This window comes from Maniola hyperantus, chromosome 1 (genome assembly GCF_902806685.2).
Source record: "Maniola hyperantus chromosome 1, iAphHyp1.2, whole genome shotgun sequence".
Taxonomy (NCBI): domain Eukaryota; kingdom Metazoa; phylum Arthropoda; class Insecta; order Lepidoptera; family Nymphalidae; genus Maniola; species Maniola hyperantus.
The window spans coordinates 14,943,493-14,961,726 of record NC_048536.1 but is presented as its reverse complement, the minus strand read 5'-3'; the positions used below and the strand labels follow the sequence as shown (position 1 = coordinate 14,961,726).

General features: G+C 36.4%; 2 protein-coding genes across 2 annotated transcripts; both read left to right on the top strand.

Annotated features, from left to right (window-relative positions):
- The first annotated feature begins 6,709 nt into the window (after window positions 1–6,709).
- On the top strand, window positions 6,710–13,661 carry LOC117982807 (uncharacterized). Its single transcript, XM_034969232.2, has 6 exons — window positions 6,710–7,225; window positions 7,651–7,787; window positions 8,501–8,652; window positions 10,214–10,644; window positions 11,339–11,481; window positions 13,499–13,661. The coding sequence occupies exons 1-6, from the start codon at window positions 6,761–6,763 to the stop codon at window positions 13,659–13,661; spliced, it is 1,491 nt and encodes a 496-aa protein (XP_034825123.2). The 5' UTR covers window positions 6,710–6,760.
- Window positions 13,662–15,354: 1,693 nt separating this feature from the next.
- Window positions 15,355–17,883, top strand: LOC117982796 (trypsin-like). Its single transcript, XM_034969223.2, has 3 exons — window positions 15,355–15,829; window positions 16,765–16,922; window positions 17,698–17,883. The coding sequence occupies exons 1-3, from the start codon at window positions 15,359–15,361 to the stop codon at window positions 17,876–17,878; spliced, it is 810 nt and encodes a 269-aa protein (XP_034825114.1). The 5' UTR covers window positions 15,355–15,358; the 3' UTR covers window positions 17,879–17,883.
- The last annotated feature ends 351 nt before the right edge of the window (window positions 17,884–18,234 follow it).

The window sequence follows — 18,234 nt, the reverse complement described above, 5'->3', positions numbered from 1 at the left end:
TGTTTGGGTGTTTATTACTCAATCATGCAAAAACGGCTGAACGGATTTGGATAAAATTTGAAACGGAGATATATTATAGCCTAGATTAACACATAGGCTACTTTTTATCCCAGAAAATCAAGAGTTCACGTGGGATTTTGAAAAATGTAAATCCACGCGGATGAAGTCGCGGGCATCAGCTAGTAATTAATAAATTGTGTACTGTGTATAAAAGTGTGTAAAATAAAATAGATCTGAGGCCGGGCGCCTACAAGTCTGGCGCGGTAAGCTATGTGAATGTCAGCTGTATGTCCGGCTATGGTCACGTAACGCCAACTGGTTGCTGCACATTCTTTACGAAGTATATCAAGTTTCATGTAATGGCGAAACTCAACTTAAACCCAATTAGTTTATTTCACTGGCAACCGCCCGCGGGTTCGCTTAGCGTAAATTAAAAATTCTCTTTATACCTATAACCTACCCCATCCTGAGCAAATTTCGAAAAATACGATCTTATTCCTTTTCTACATTATAAAGGAAAGATGCAAAATTTCTAGCGTTTCTAGTTCCAAGGGTTTGGCTGTCAATAAGTCTGGACTTTTCTTTATGTATAAGCCTATGTAAAGGCGTTAAATTAATACATAATTCAGGATCACGCAGTTATACAGCCAAACTGATAAAATTGGTCGAGATCTGTACGGGTGCAAACCTTGGCGATACCTTGCAGTAAGTGCCTACGTGCCTGCGATAGTAGAATAGGTGAAGGAGGAACCTTCTGAGCGATTGCGGTAAGATGACAGCTACAATGTCACGATCACAATCACCCCTGATTGGTTGACGCTCGGTCACTATTGGCTACAATGCATTGTTGCAACAAGAATAGCACAAATTCAGCCAATCACAACAATTGAGATTGTAATAATGATTGATGCAGATTTTACGAAATCGCCCTACAGGTCAAAAAGTTCTACACATAATCTATACTTATTTAAATATATAAAAGGAAAAGGTGATTGACTGACTGACTGACTGATCTATCAACGCACAGCTCAAACCACTGGACGGATCGGGCTGAAATTTGGCATGCAGATAGCTATTATGACGTAGGCATTCGCCAAGAAAGGGTTTTTGAAAATTCAACCCCTAACGGCGGTTACGCACTCGTCCGAACCGAGTTCGTGAAAATACGTTTCTTTTTGTTTTCTCGCGGATGACGGGTAGAACTCGGATAACGAAAGTGCATTACGTAATTGCTCTAAAGAGGTAAAATAGGGGGTTTTGAAAGTGTAATCCACGCGGACGATGTCGGAATAAGCTAGTGTATTATAATCCGCGCACAAATGCAAAAATGAATTTCTGAATATTTTACGAAGTCTGAAATGAAATGAAATGAAATGAAATGATTTATTTGTTTTAAAAGGTCTTTTTAAAATTGTGCCAGGGACCCAAAAATACGTGTGTGTGTGTGTATGAGTGTGTGTGTGTACATTTGTGTATTTGTATATAAGTCTCGAGTTACACTTAAGTATGTATGGACAACCTTCCTATTCATTGAGCCGCAAATCCAATAAATCTGTCGGTGACGGGCGCCTCCACGTCTCGCAGTTCGTACGCTATGTAAATGTCATTGAGAAAACTTGAACACTGGCCAGTGTAGCTGCAGGCTGCAGGTGCACACAAATGCTGCTAGGCTGTTTATCATTCATTGAGTGTTAATGGATTATAAAATAAAATAAAATAAAAAATAAAAAAGCCTTTTATTCCTTACATTTTACAATAGTTTAAATTATCTATGTTTTGTTAGTTGGTTAGTTGAACTTATAATTTAGTTGTTAGTATTGGTAGGATTATTATTATTATTCATGTAAGGACCCCAGTTTGGGTAAAGGCCTCCTCCAAAGATGTCCATTTATCTCGGTCCTGCGCTATACGATCCCATTTCGGACCAGCTGTTCTTAAGATCTCATCTTCCCATCTTGTCAGTGTTCTCCCCCTGCTCCTTTTGCCACGAGGGCCTTCCATTATTCCAGCTTTAATCCACAGATTGCAGTTTAAGTAGGTAGGTAGGTTACTTTTGCATTAGGTACTTATGTGAATTTAATGGTCTGACCATATTGTGTTGAGCAATGTTTCTGGCTTTATAGCCAAACTAGCTCATGCTCGCGACTTCGTCCGCGTGGACTACACAAATTTTGAACCCCTATTTTACCTTCTCAGGGGTTGAATTTTTAAAAATCCTTTTTATAATCTGTTGATAATATGTTTTTTTTTCTCTGTGATTTTTTCTAATCGGTGGTGACGTGTTTAAAATCTAGTAAAATCATTGTTAATTTAATTAGTCTTTCCAATACACTTTATAAAGTTGAGTTAATGTGTTTTATTACGACCACAATCAGTAAATTCTTTCAATAATAGCTATCTGCATGCCCAGTCCAATCCGTCCAATAGTTTGAGCTGTGCGTTGATAGATCAGTCAGTCAGTCACCTTTTCCTTTTGTATATTTAGATTATTATCTTCCTATTATAGCTACAGTGGACGTTTATTGGTTGATAAAGATGATGATTATAGGTATTAATACTATTAAAAACCTGCCGCTTTGTCTATGCACAGGAAAGGAGATCCGTGCTCAGTAGTGAGCTGGCGATGGGTTATTGATAAGGATGATGATGTTATAGTGTGTAGGTATACCTATTGGTTACTGATTTTCCAGATATTCTTAACTAAATATCTAGCAAAATTGAAAATATTAATATTTGTTCATGAATACGTTTTGATTTTTTTTGTGATGTAACTACAAATTCACGGTTTTCAGATTCCTTTACTTGTGCTATAAGACCTACCTACCTACCAAATTTCATGATTCTAACGGGAGTCGGGAAGTACCCTATAGGTTTCTTGACAGAGACAGACTTTTGAGATACGGAAACCTAAACTGGCCAAGTGCGAGTCGAACTCACAAATGGAATAAAATACACAAACGGTTCTGTACTTAAAAAAAACAAGAACAGTTCCGTTCCAACAAACTAGGTACTGGCTAAGAAAACGTTAGGATTGCGTATTCATATTAAACTTTCACTCTGTTGTTTAAAGGGTAAGCAAATCCTATACTAGCTGTCCATGTAGGTAAAACTACCAGGTAGAAAGCGGGCGGTAGGTGCGGAACACAAATCATCGCGGTGAAACGCCCTAGCCATTTTATAGAAAACACATGACTCTTTATACAGTACGCTGCAGGTCGTTTTTAAAAACGCGTGCTAATCTATAATATAAAAATGAATCACTAAAATGTGTTGCTCATCGCAAATCTCGAGAACAGCTGAACCGATTTCGCTAATTCTTTTTTTATAATATTCCTTGAAGTACGAGGATGGTTCATACGGAGAGAAAAATTTAATTCAACCTCCCCCTCAATTTTCTAAACTCAACCCGAGCGAAGCCGGGGCGGTTCAGCTAGTGACAGATAAATACTTTAATCTAGAATCTAGAATTGAGAATATATTTGTTATTGACTGAAAATGTTGTGGTGTTTAATACTAGATGATGCCCGCGACTTCCTCCGCGTGGATTCAGGTTTTTAAAAATCCCATGGGAACTCTTTGATTTTCTGGGATAAAAAGTAGCCTTCCCCAAGATGCAAACTACAAACTATCTTTGTAACAAATTTCGTCGAAATCGGTTGAATGAATGGGCCGTGAAAGGCTAGCAGACAGACAGACAGACACACATTCGCATTTATAATATTAGTATGGATACGGATGTAAGTCTCAAATAGACTTATATTTATATATAGAAGTATATTTTACGAGCTGTTTTGAATTACAAAATATATTCAATCAGATCTACTACAGTTGATTTTGACCCTACCTAGCAAAGCCTGCAAAACTCTACGCTCTTCTTCAAAAAGAAAGAAGAGCAACGATGCGTTGTCTATTTGTAAGCCTTGCCATATTGTGTTGTTTCCTTAAAGTCTTTACCCTTGAAGTTACATCAGAATTAACGAAACAAAAATACATGTTGCCTTGTTCAAAGAAATGACCATAGAATTAAATATTCGAACCAAATATATAATAATAGTCGAAAAAAAGCTGTAATTTTTTTTAAATCAATTAATCTGTTACGAGTACCTACTTTTAAATCGTCAAATGCATCTATCACTGTACTTTTCTCTTCGTGGCTATTTACAGTCCAAAGTGAAGAAAACTTCACGTTTGTGGGTGATTTTGCCAGCCGTATGTGTACAATCAACAAAACACAGGCTGAACAAGGAAACAAGTTACTGGCCGATCAAAAAGAGAGGCTCTATATTTATTCGGTGGGCGGCCATTACGCGTTTATCCCGTTCATAGATTGTAGAAATCTAGACGAACGCGAGGATTTGCGAGGATGCTTTGAGATACGCAATTACGATTACCTTCAGCGCATGTCGGTTAATAGTTATACTAATAATAATCTTTTATATTATCTTTTATTATAGGTTCTGTACTTATTAGATATAAATTTTCTGAAATAGTTCATTGTATTTTATTCATATCGTTTATAATGATTTTGTAGTTTTTGTGCCAGTTTCACAATTACTGTAGGTACTTTAAAACCTACCCAATAATTGATATATTTTTAACAAAAGCCCAAATATAAATTTTTATAGATAAAAAATGACGGGCTTTCATTTTTTTGAATTTCTAAGAATCCTTTCTTATTGGGTGCCTAGTGCCTACATCATACTATTAAAACGAACCTACTGAAAAATTTCAAGGTTCTAGCAGTTCTGTACGTTGATAGATCAGTCAATCAGGACTTTTGACAGATTTGTATGGATTCGTAAGCCGCTAGGTATTATCTCTGTATTTTATTTCCACCTCCGTACTAATGCTCACAACATAATACTTTATTTTTTATTCACAATGGACGTGATCCGGTGGTTGCGCTCAATTTTCTGAACCTACCAACCATTTGTCTTAAACTCACTTGTACCTTTTCGACTAAATTATTCAACTAAAAGACATCACGATATTTAGATAGATGTATAATGGTCCGAACACAGACCACCACCGTCCGAACTAACGAAGGGAAAACGTTTCCACCATGTTGTGACGAAATCCATTGAAAATTTACGATTTTATCCTATAAGTCCTTAGAAAATAATATATCGAAAACATTAAGAAAGTATATTGAATCAAAGTTTATATTTAGCTAAGACGTCACAACATAGCACAAACTTTTTCTATATTTTGTTAGTTCCGACGCATTATATTAAGCTCTTATGAGTATTTTTATTGATGTCTCGTTTTTAATAAACTTCAAGAAGAAAAGCTCCGTATTTTTCTTTTGTGCATCGAAGGACTTTACAAATAACGCTTAGGTGCAATTTAACTAGACTGAAAGCATATGCATATCGAGGTCAAAATTTCTTAGTAGTAGTTAGTAATTTGTAAGACAGATCATAAAATTTTACTATCTGAAAATACAGCCAGCAAGAGTTTAACTACAGGATACAAAAGAAAAAATCTTATTGTTATCGCTCTTTTGAAACATTTTTCGAATGATCGAGTATGAAGTGAGTTGACACAATGGTACGGTACTGAAGCTCTAAGAAAAAGTACTGCAAATGCTTGTACCGTTAGATAGAAGCGCATATAACTGTCCCGTTCCAGTTCCGGTGCAGCGGCGAGCGGAGATTGAAAATGAAATATTCTAGAAACTGTAAAAATAAAACCGGCCAAGTGCGAGTCAGGCTCGCACAACTAGAGCTCCGTACCTACTACAGTCGTATTTTTCAGTTTATTTTTTCAGACAGACAGACAACAACATGATCCTATAAGGGTTCCTTTTTCTCTTGAAATACGGAACCCTAAAAATCATCAAGATTCAGCACGCTTTCTGTAAAGGAATTATCATAATTAGTTAATTTCAATTTAGTTCGAGCGGTGGTCTTAACATCACTAGAGAATTAGATCTAAAATCTAAAGCCATAAAACACAAAAATGCTCATAAAATTAAAGTAATTTTAACCTTCGCGTAAAAAACTAATTAACAACGGACGGCATAAAACTCGGCGTAACAATCCAAATTAAAGTCGTGAATAAAGTCTAATTTTTTTGCGATTTAACCGCATAAGAGATATCACAGACGACCGAAAATATTCGGTTCGATTAAAGTTGGTCTAAATAGAAGCCAGGACTGCAGGATATATATGTATTTTACCTTGTATTTTAACGCAGAGGTAACAAAAATAATGGCTCCACAAAAATCAGAGTAGAATTACACCAAATACCTTTTCGTAAAACAAAACTAACTATCCTATTTGACGGACTGCATAAACTTGGCGTAACAATCTACCTATATTAAAGTCGTGGATAAGATTTTGTGTCATAAGAGGTTTCACAGACAACCGCAATTCGAAACTATCCAGTCTGATTAAAGTTAAAATAGAAACCAAACTTAACGCAAAATTTAAAAAAGTTAATGCAAAGGTCCCAAATATAATGATTCTACAAAAATTTGAGTAAAACAAAACCAACTCTCAGCGATTCGAACTGACTTTTGATAGAGGAAGGATATGTAATGAACACACTCTAAAGCAAAAGACAGTGTGTGTTGAGTTGAAGCAGATGGTTGAAGTTTAATCGGTCAGCACCGTTATTTACAGCTTGTCAGTCGTTAACGGATACAAATCGGTTTCTGACAGAAACCTATCCTCTGCGTTAGCTCTAAAAATGATTATTTGTAGACACGCACCAAGTAAATTTTGTTGGGTTTGAAATTTCTGTCATATTTAATAGTATGTTGGATCTGTTCTTTCAATTTATGTTGTTAACAGCTAGTACTTTAGCGTCCTCAGAAATGGAGCCTTTCATCGTTGGTGGTGACTACACGGACATCAAGAAATACCCGCACTCAGTGTTGATGATTGTGGATTGTAAAGATCCATTTCTCTGCGGTGGATCAGTCCTCACAGAACGTATAGTTTTAACAGCAGGCCACTGTTTACATCCTTGCAAAAGAGTGTATGACTACTCGATTCTCATAAAATATGGACACCAAATATCGGAACACATGGCTTCAACTATGGCATCGAAATTCGTTACACACAGTCGATACGATGACGAATCATTGGCGAACGATATAGGAATGGTTTACACGGAACATTCTATAGAACTAGGTAATACCGTGCAACGGATCGCGATTTTAGGTAGATATGTCCGTACGCCCAAACACGGATATGTCGCTGGTTGGGGAATTATAAACGTAAGTGTAACACGGAATAAATTACTAAATTCTTAACTAACAACATTGCAATTAGGTCTAGCTTATCAGTAATAATAATTATAATTTGTAGCTTGATTTGACCCTAGTCAAATGTCAGATGTTTATCCTTTACAATCGACAATCTTTGCCATTTTTGGTTATTCTAAAATTCTTGATTGAATTTTCACAACATTACCATTACCATTTCATGTGATCCACTCTATTAGAGCCAGTTTGCGTCCACAGCTGGACATAGGCCTTCCTGAGTGTGTAGCTAACTACTTCCCGCCTACTACATGCTTGCTGGTATGCGGTCATTATTCTAGAATGTGTCTGTTTCAGCCTGCGATGGGCATGGTCTATCCATGCCACTTCAGTTAGCTAAATGATAATACATATTTACTTAAGAAATTTCTGGTTTACAGTCGAAAGGAGAAACTGCGACAAGTTTGAAACACGTGAGACAGACATTTGCGTCTGGTGGTTTATGCCGTACTCTTGGACTTTCATCGCCGGGAATCATTTGTACTGGTAGTGCACATGAAAAGGAATATCCAGACCAGTAATATTTAGTGAAACTTTTAAAACTTGGCTGCTTTTGGTTAGGTAGACCCTATTACTAAGCCTCCGCTGTCCATCCGTTCGTCTGTTTGTCAGCGGGCTGCATCTCATAAACCGTAACAGGGGTCGAAGTGAAATTTTCACCGAGTGTGTAACGAATAAGTAACTATAAATAAAAGAAATTTCAAAATGGCCGCCGCTATAACTATAAATAAGAGAAAGTTCAAAATGGCCGCCATGCAAATTAAAAAAAAAGTACAATACCTTACAAGGTATTGTACTTTTTTTATTTTGGGTGTTTTATTTTTATTTTGGGTGTGGTATGGACACGAAGGCTTCTGCTTCCATATTAGACTGCGTCAACACTTAGATACTACCTACCAAGTGAGATCGCAATCAAGGGCTAACTTGTAAACAGTACCCTTATTATAAATGCGAAAGTGTGTTGGTTTGTTGGTTTGTCCTTCAATCACGTCGCAACGGAGCAACGGATCGACGTGATTTTTTGCATGGATATATTTAAAGACCTGGAGAGTGGCATATGCTATTGTTTATCCCGGAAAATCAAAGAGTTCCCACGGGATTTTTAAAACCTAATTCCACGCGGACGAAGTCGTGGGCATCAGCTAGTAAAATAAAATAAAAATCAATTTAAAATGTGGCGCGTGAGTCGCATTGCAATGTGTGTAGGTGTTTTATAAAATGTTGTTTCAGGGGTGATTCCGGTAGTGCTCTCGTCATTTACGACTACATCCAAATTGGGATTGTGTCCTTCAAGCATCCGCACTATGGGCTGATTGGTTACACCAACACCACCTATTATTACGACTGGATCGTTAGAACTAGCAAAACTATTCATTGTAGTTGATAAAGTAGTCAATACTATAATAAAGCCGTCGGTAACTTTGGATGAGAAGCGTAAATTAATTAATTTGCATATACTTATTATTATAGGGAGGAAGTTGAACTATTTAGAGTCCCACCTGGTTTCGATTTAATATTATAAAATATTTAACCATAAAATATTTGTCGTTTACGCATTGTGACGTCATTAATCGCTGTCCGTACAGCGCTGACGTTAATAATAATTAATTGTGGATAATAAATAAAATTCATGTTTTTTTTACATTATTCTTTTTGTTAATGAATTCTAGCCACTATACAAAAAATCACATCATTTTATTACTACAGTCCAAGACCCTATTTCTGATAATTTATTTTTGAAAAATAAGTACCTACCTACATAATTATAATATCATTTCCTTTATTAAATACCATTAACCAAACACAGTTTTATGTCTTTGAAGTGTCTTACATTTGTGAAATGACTGTTATTAGTAGGTTTTACGGTTGCACTGTGCCCTGGGTGGTCCGTGGTGGTCCGCGTCGGAAAGAAACAGTCACTTTTAATAACTGAAGATAAGGATTCCAACTGAAGTTCCAGAAATTATAGCATAAGAGATGATGGATGGATGATGGAAATCTTCGAACAAATATCGCTGCATCAATACAAAAAAGACACAAATAAAAAAAAGTAAAATCGTTTTATTTCAAAAATGAGACTAACAGGTCATAATTTTATATTCAAAAGAGACACCCATTGATTTCGCATTTTCAGGCACTGAAAAACATGATTTTTGAACAAAACTGCCATATTTTCAGTTCTGACTCCATATTTCAAAAAATCCTTAGATTTCGTTAGTAATTTTATAAACAAAAGTGCCATGTTCTGAAATATGTACGTCCATTTTGCATTAACAAAATCACGAAGTGTAGGAGCAATCTAAATCGTAATCTAAATATTATATTATATGTAAAAGGAAAAGGTGACTGACTGACTGATTTTTCAACACACAGCTCAAAGTACTGGACGCATCGGGCTGAAATTTGGCATGCAGATAGCAATTATGACGTAGGCATCCGCTAAGAAAGGATTTTTAAAATTCAACCCCTAATGGGGTGAAATAGGGGTTTGATATTTGTGTAGTCCACGCGGCTGAAATCGCGAGCATAAGCTAGTTACATATACCTAACTTGCTTGAACGGTGAAGGAAATAACTGTCTGAGAGTTTTCAATAATTTTTCAAAAGCGGGTGAAGTCTGCCGATCCACATTCGTCCAGCGTGGTGGATAGTCCACCACCTAAACGCCTAAACCCTTCTCATTCTGAGAACTTTCTTAAACTTTCATTATTGATTCTTACCTTTTTTATGCATTATTTCTTAGTGACGTAGGTAGCTACTTAATAAAATTTTAACTGCTAATTAGCTAGTGAAAATCAATTTAACGCAAAATTCGTAAATAAGATAAAAATTATGTAGCTACCTAATACGGAGCGTCTATGGTACTCGTAACCAGTCACAATTAATTAGTAGATTGTATTCACGTATCGGTTAATTATGTTTACTAAAGTTTTTGTTTTATCAGTGTCACTAATTTATAATTTTAACATAATGAAATCACAAATCATACCAAAAGTGGTAGGAGGTGGCCCCGCCAACATCAGCCAGTACCCACATTCTGCGTTTATACTAATGATCAAACATACCGGCGGTTTTGTCTGTGGTTCATCCATTCTGAACCAGAGGATTCTGCTGACCGCAGCACATTGCATCGATAGCCCGTATCAAGAATCCCACGTCTATGCAGGCCATAGTGACAGAACTTTAGGAGATAAATACAGAATCGCTGCCGTGACGACGCACGAACACTACAATGTACATACTGTTAGTAATGATATAGGCCTTGTCTTATTGAAAACCCCCATCAGATTCGGTAGTCTGGTACAAAGGGTTGCCCTTGCAAGATATCCACCGAAAAGAAATAGAGCTGCTGTTGCTGGATGGGGTTTAGTTTCCGTAAGTTGACTTCTCTACTTTTGTAATTATTGTAATAGTTTGCCTGATGTCTCTCCGGTCGTGTCAGATTGCTGTTCCATGAGACTATGGTAGCGAAAGAGTATAGAGTGTAGATACTTGTGATTGCGCATATAGGTACACTAGTTAGTGCATTATGTCGCCTACGTAGTTGGCTACTTTCTGTTGAGAGTTGAGATTTTATTCTGTCAGGAGAACTTAGTGGGTACTTATTAGTGTATTCGTTTTTACAGCGTCATGAAAAGCCAGCTGAAATTTTCGCACTTCCAGAGCAATATTATATTTTCTTTGACTAAGTAAACCAATCATGTTCATTTCTTCATCATCATGATCTACCCATCACAGGCTCACTACAGAGCACAAGTCTCCTCTCAGAGTGAGAAGGGTTTTGGCCATAGTCTACCACGCTGGCCAAGTGCGGATTGGCAGACTTCACACACCTTTGAGAACATTATGGAGAACTCTCAGACATGCAGGTTTCCTTCACCGTTAAAGCAAGTGATATTTTAATTACTTAAAAACGCATATAACTCCGAAAAGTTAGAGGTGCGTGCCCGGGATCGAACCCCTGACCTCCGATTGGAAGGCGGACGTCCTAACCACTAGGCTATCACAGCTTCATCTCTTCACCAAACTCTCTGAGAGTACCTAATTAATCCATAGCAAATTTGTGCAGGAAGATCCACAGACGGGAACACAGTTATTACATCATGCTGAATTAAACGTGTGGACATACAAAGAATGTCAGAAATTTATACGCAGATTGCCAAGGGGCTGCTTATGTGCTGGCACACTTGATGGAAAAGCTTATGCATCAGCGTATGTACCTAGTTTATTATCAAACTACTAGATGATGCCCGCGACTCCGGAGTGGATATAGGTTTTAAAAATCCTGTGGGAACTCTTTAATTTTCCGGGATATAGCCTATGTCCTTCCCCGGGATGCAAGCTATCTCTGTACTAAATTTCGTCAAAATCGGTTGAACGGTTGAGCCGTGAAAAGCTAGCAGACAGACAGACAGATACACTTTCGCATTTATAATATTAGTATAGACTAACTTATGCTCGCGACTTCGTCCACGTGGACTACACAAATTTCAAACCCCTATTTTACACCCTTAGGGGTTGAATTTTCAAAAATCCTTTCTTAGCGGATGCCTACGTCATAATAGCTATCTGCATGCCAAATTTCAGCCCGATCTGTCCAGTAGTTTGAGCTGTGCGTTGATAGATCAGTCAGTCAGTCAGTCACCTTTTCCTTTTATATATTTAGACTAGCTTATGCTCGCGACTTCGTCCGCGTGGACTACAAAACTTCAAAACCCTATTTCACCCCCTTAGGAGTTGAATTTTCCAAAATCCTTTCTTAGCGGATGCCTACGTCATAATAGCTATCTGCATGCCAAATTTCAGCCCGATCCGTCCAGTAGTTTGAGCTGTGCGTTGATAGATCAGTCAGTCAGTCAGTCAGTCATTCAGTCAGTCAGTCAGTCAGTCACCTTTTCCTTTTATATATATAGATTACTTTATTAAATACTACGTATCCTCTCACACAGAAGTTTGGTTGGGTGAGTTTCCAAACCATTTTCCAAACTGTTTGGGAACTCACCCAAGTGAACTGGAAGTGAGTTGGGTGGGTTAAAGGGGTGACAAAACGTGCAGGAACAGAACAATCACATTGTCATAGTTTTTTTTAATCCGCATGGTTGTAAATGATAAGCAAAACGGCCTAAAACTGCACTGGAATTGAGTCCAAAGTTTGTCATTTCGATCGCTAAAAACAAACTTGAACTCATTTCCGAGCAAATCGGCCTCAAACTGTGCTAAAATTCAGTCCACGGTTTGTGAATTCGGTCAAAACTAAATTCGAAAAAAACAATTACAAACAGCTCTTATTAATTTTTTGCTTGTCCTATAAAATTTTATTTTAAATTAATTTATTATTACAACTTTGTTGTTAACAAAATCAAAAACAAAGGGCGACCTGAGAGTATTTTTAACCGACTTCAAAAAAAGGAGGAGGTTCTCAATTCGTCGGAATCTTTTTTTTTTTTTTTTTTTTTTTTTTTATGTATGTTCCCCGATTACTCAAAAACGCCTGGACCGATTTTGAAAATTCTTTTTTTGTTTGAAAGGGTATACTTCAAAGTTGGTCCCATTTCAATTTGGTGAAGATCTGATGAACATCTTCGAAGATAGATACTGGAACTCCTCAACGGATAAGAGTAAATTGCTCGCGATCAGTGTAATAGCTTAGTAAACAGTAGATTTTTAACCAGTCATAGCATAATTCCATGGGGCCACTAAAAATTGTGAAATAAAAAATTTTTACAAAAAAAATAAAAACCGACTTCGTTACATAAACACTAAAAATTGAAAAATAATTTAATTTATTACCGAATATATTATGTATACAAGAGTTAATATAGTTCCATAATAATATTTTTTGGGGTCGGTGCCAATGAGGTGCCATTGTGGAGTCCCATAAAAATATGAAGTCTAGACGATTCGCGCAGCTAAAGCTAATTGGCACCGGTACCAAAAAGTATTATTATGGAACTATAATAACTCTTGTATACATAATATATTCGGTAATAAATTAAATTATTTTTCAATTTTTAGTGTTTATGTAACGAAGTCGGTTTTTATTTTTTTTGTAAAAATTTTTTTTCAACCCGATCCGTCCAGTAGTTTGAGCTGTGCCTTGATAGATCATTCAGTCAGTCCGTCAGCTTTTCTTTTTATATATATTTCTATCAAAAAGTGTACAATATGACCTGTTTTGATTACATTATTTGACTTTGACTTTGACTTTAGAAGTGTTTATTGATTTCAGTGGGGACTCTGGCAGTGCTCTGATAGTAAACGATTACATCCAAATCGGCTTAGTCTCGTACAAGAAGCCGAGTTTCCGAAGTATTGTAGCTTTTTCCAATGTCTCTTACTATTACAATTGGATTAAACATAATGCTAAGCGACTGCAATGCAAAAATGCATAGGTATAGTTGGATTATATTCTATTTTTAAAGTAAATTATAAATTGTAAGTACTAAATAAAACATGCTGAAGAAGAAAACATAATTCTTTCATTTACCATCCACGATAACAAATAACAATAATAGAAATATTTATATTTTTGGGACAGTTTTGCGCCACAGACACGCATTCGGGCTTATGCCAGACAAGATTTTTTTTTCTGAATTATTAATTTTTGTGTTTTGTAACTGTAAACTGTGCGCTATGGTCCCGAATAAAAGATTATTATTATTAATAGTAAATAGAAATTCTTTATTTGCATAATGGGTGTTACAAAAGATGGTACCTACTAATTATTATAAAGTTCAACACATTAGGCGTTGCGGCGTACAAATATTGTGGTAGGTAGTATGTAGGTACCTACCTAATATACAATTTTAGAAATGAATTATTTTTGTAAATTTTCATGCAGTTTATAAAATAGGGATTATGATTAGCCTATAAATGCAAAAGTATGTTTGTTTGTTTATTGGTTTGCCATCCAATCACGTTCACAGTGGATCGAACCAAATCGATGTGATGTTTTACATGGATATAGTTAAAGACCCTGGAGAATCTAGTTAGGCTTGTATTCATACCGGGGAAATAAAAGCGGCGATGGGGACTTTTCACAATTCAATTATTATTACTTACTAGCTTATACTCGCGACTTCGTCCGTGTGGACTATACAAATTTCAAACCCCTATTCAACCCCTTAGGAAGTTGAATTTTCAAAAATCTTTTCTTAGCGGATGCCTACATCATAATAGCTATCTGCTTGCCAAATTTCAGCCCGATCCGTCCGGTAGTTTGAGCTGTGCGTTGATAGATCAGTCAGACAGTCAGTCAGTCAGTCAGTCACCTTTTCCTTTTTAGGGTTCCGTACCTCAAAAGGAAAAACGGAACCCTTATAGGATCACTTTGTTGTCTGTCTGTCTGTCTGTCAAGAAACCTACAGGGTACTTCCCGTTGACCTAGAATCATGAAATTTGGCAGGTAGGTAGATCTTATAGCTGACATTTGGGGAAAAATCTAAAAACCGTGAATTTAGGGTTAGATCAAACAAAAAAAAAAATTGTGGTCATGAACTAATAATTAGTATTTTCAATTTTCGAAGTAAGTAGGTAACTATATCAAGTGGGGTATCATATGAAAGGTCTTCACTTGTGCATTCTAAAACAGATTTTTATTTATTTTTATGCATCATCGTTTTTGAATTATCGTGCAAAATGTCGAAAAAATACGACTGTAGTACGGAACCCTCAATGCGCGAGCCTGACTCGCACTTGGCCGGTGTTTATATATTTAGATTAGATTAGTATCAGTAGTATTCGTTCTTACCTATTTTTAGCCCTATACGAATTATTGTAACCTTGAATATCTATTTTGACCACACTATAATACCTAATAATTTATATTCCATAGTGAAAAATCAGCTTTATATTTTGTGAAGTTGCATTACCTAAATAAAAATGAAAGTAATGATACTGAAAAGTTGTTTAAGTTTTGAGCAATGCTTAAATCATTTTCTGTACTACCTAAAGAAAGAAATTAAAATGAATTTAATCAGCAATCGAGTAATTAACTTCTATAAATTTTAACGTGCTGTAGCCAAAATCTCTGAATTAAAATGGCACTCGGCGACAGCATCTTATCCAATATTCAGTAAATATTTATAGAATGATGTATATTATTTTCTTAATTGTCGCATTAAATTTTTCGCAAGTTATCACAGATAACAATGATATGGAAGGTCGGGTTGTCAACGGCCAACTCGCGAAAATTCAAAGACATCCACATTCTGTGTACCTCTTTGTATCATCTAACGATTCCACTCAAGCCTCGACTTGCGGAGGTTCTATCGTGAACCAGAGGGTAGTTCTCACCGCTGCGCACTGTTTCGAGCAAACTTCAAGGTCTGCAAGGATAACTGCCACCATGGGAAGCTCCCATATAGGAAGAGGGCGTACAATTTTAGCTACATCTGTTCGAGTTCACCCTCAATATGATTCGTTTTTAATTGTTAACGATATAGCATTGGTGGGTTTAAAATACCCCATAGTATTTGGATTGAAGGCAAAAAGAATAGTAATCGCAAAGAAGAAGCCCACTGAAGGAATGGCTAAAATGGCGGGATGGGGCGCGGTGAAGGTATTTTTTATTTAAAGGCAAAGTTATCATACAACTCCAGATAAGTATATATATTTGTATTTTAAAAGATGAAGACAAATTCGTTACACTTATGTATGCAATACGCATGCGCGTAGCGTCACGGGCTACATAGATTACATTACTATAACATACCATCCTCTGTTTGTGCGTAAACGCCACGCCGTAGGTATGCTGCAGTATGCCATGTATGACAAAACATGGCACCCCGTTGCCAGTCTAATAGAAGTCTTTGTTTGAAGGCAACTAATGCAGTTGTACCTACCAATTTCATCAAATTATCAGTTGAAGCAAAAAATATAGAATTGCTGAAAACGCACATAGGTCCGAAATCCCCGAACAGGAGGCCAACGTTTTAATTTCTAGACTATTATCGCTGCAGGCTAGATACCGCTACGTCATCAGGGTAGTAAATATTATGGAGATAGATAGATAGGAAAACATTTATTGCACACAAAACCTGAAATAAACAAGACAAAAACAAAGAAACTAAAACTAGAAACAATTGTATGCAAAGGCGGCCTTATTGCTCAGTACCCGTAGTACAAGATTTTACGTCTCACCAAACCAAACCAAATTCGAGAGTCGAAATACTTCCGCGTTACAGTAAACTGGATCTTAATAGCCTTGTTTTAAAGCTCAAGTTTGTCTACTAACTTCTACAGCCAGCGCTCCAAGCGGAAACATTGCGAAATTAAAATCAGTGGCATTGAATATTTGACTTTAATTCAAGGCTGTTTAGGTCCATTTTACTGTAACGCGGAAGTATTTCGACTCTCGAATTTGGTTTCGTTTGGTGAGACGTAAAATCTTGTACAACGGGTACAGAGCAATCTCCACCAAGCAACCTTTGGTTATTGGTAGAGGTTGAGTTTATTTAAAAAAGTAATTTCAGGAAAAGAAAATATTTTTTTCAGGACTTTCCAGACTACATGACATGTACTGACAGTGATTACTTGCATGTAGTATCAGTACCTTTCATGTCTCGAGAAAAATGTAAAAATATTTTGAATGAGAATATCAACAATGGAACCTTCTGTGGAGGCAAGTTGCATGCCAAGTCGTATCCTGCCGTGTACGTAATTTTATGTTTCGAAAAAGAATTCAATCAAACCCTCAAAAAATTGCTATCTACTGCTAATATTAAATGATAATATTGCTGTTAAAAATTATTAATAATGCGTAGGTATATAAGTCAGTAAATAGAGCACCGGCGAAAATAGTAGGCTCGAACGCTCAAATTATAAATATTAGGGTCGACAGAATATTTAAGTATTCCGCACCTAGCCATAAGTTCGTTCTCATTTTTATGTTGGCTGTTTTTCCGTCGCCTTTTTGTGATAATGTTCATTACTTTTTGAAAATACATTAGGTAATAAATATTATATGCTCTTTCCGAGAAATTTAATTAAGTTGGGATAACTAAAAAGAATAAGAATATTATCTAATTATCTAAAAATGTGCACCTTCGCATCACGCATGGCGTATCTAAAACATACAATAAAAAAACCGCTCAAGTGCAAGTCGGACTTGCACACGAAGGGTTCCGTACCATTGTACAAGATTATGTTTTTTTTTGCTATAGCGGCAGTAGGAATTCACATTCAGTGAAAATTTTAACTTTCTACCTATAACGTTCATGCCAGCCCGATTAGGTATAGCTGATAGATAGACAAGACAGAAGGAAAAACAGACGGACGGGTAAACAGACGGACGGACAGTGGAGATTTAGTAAGAGGGTCCCATTGACACCGTTCGGGTACGAAGCTCTAGAAAGAAATCGTCTAGTTTTGGTACCTATTGAAATGAACATTTCCTTTAAAAAAATTGAGTTTTTAAATTATTTTCAGTGGTGATTCAGGCAGTGCTCTTGTCTTCAAAAATCACATTCAGATTGGTCTCGTATCGTATAAGATCAGGAACAAATCAAAAAGCGTGATCATCTATACTGATGTTCCATATTTCTACAACTGGATCGTGGAGAACACCAAATCCGTATTTTGTAAAAATGAATTTCATTTACCCACTTAATTTTAATAATAGCAGTTAACCAATAACTATAAGAAGTCATAATCAAGATGAAGATGTTTAAGTGAATTTTTACATAATTCGCTGAAACAGATCAAATCTGTATGGTGCCACATGCAGCATGCGATATGCACCGCCCGCCCTCCCACTGCTAAACATGCAGGAAAGGCCAGCCGCCAAGCAAGCAATTCGCAACGGTGCATATCGTATGCTGCATGTAACACTGTATACAGATTTGATCTATTTCAGCGGATTATAGCAAATTAACCTTTTGGTAACATGGATTTCCGCAAAATAACGCTCGCTTCTACAACAGGTATTTGATTTTCCATTTCAAAAATGAAAATAATCTTAAATAT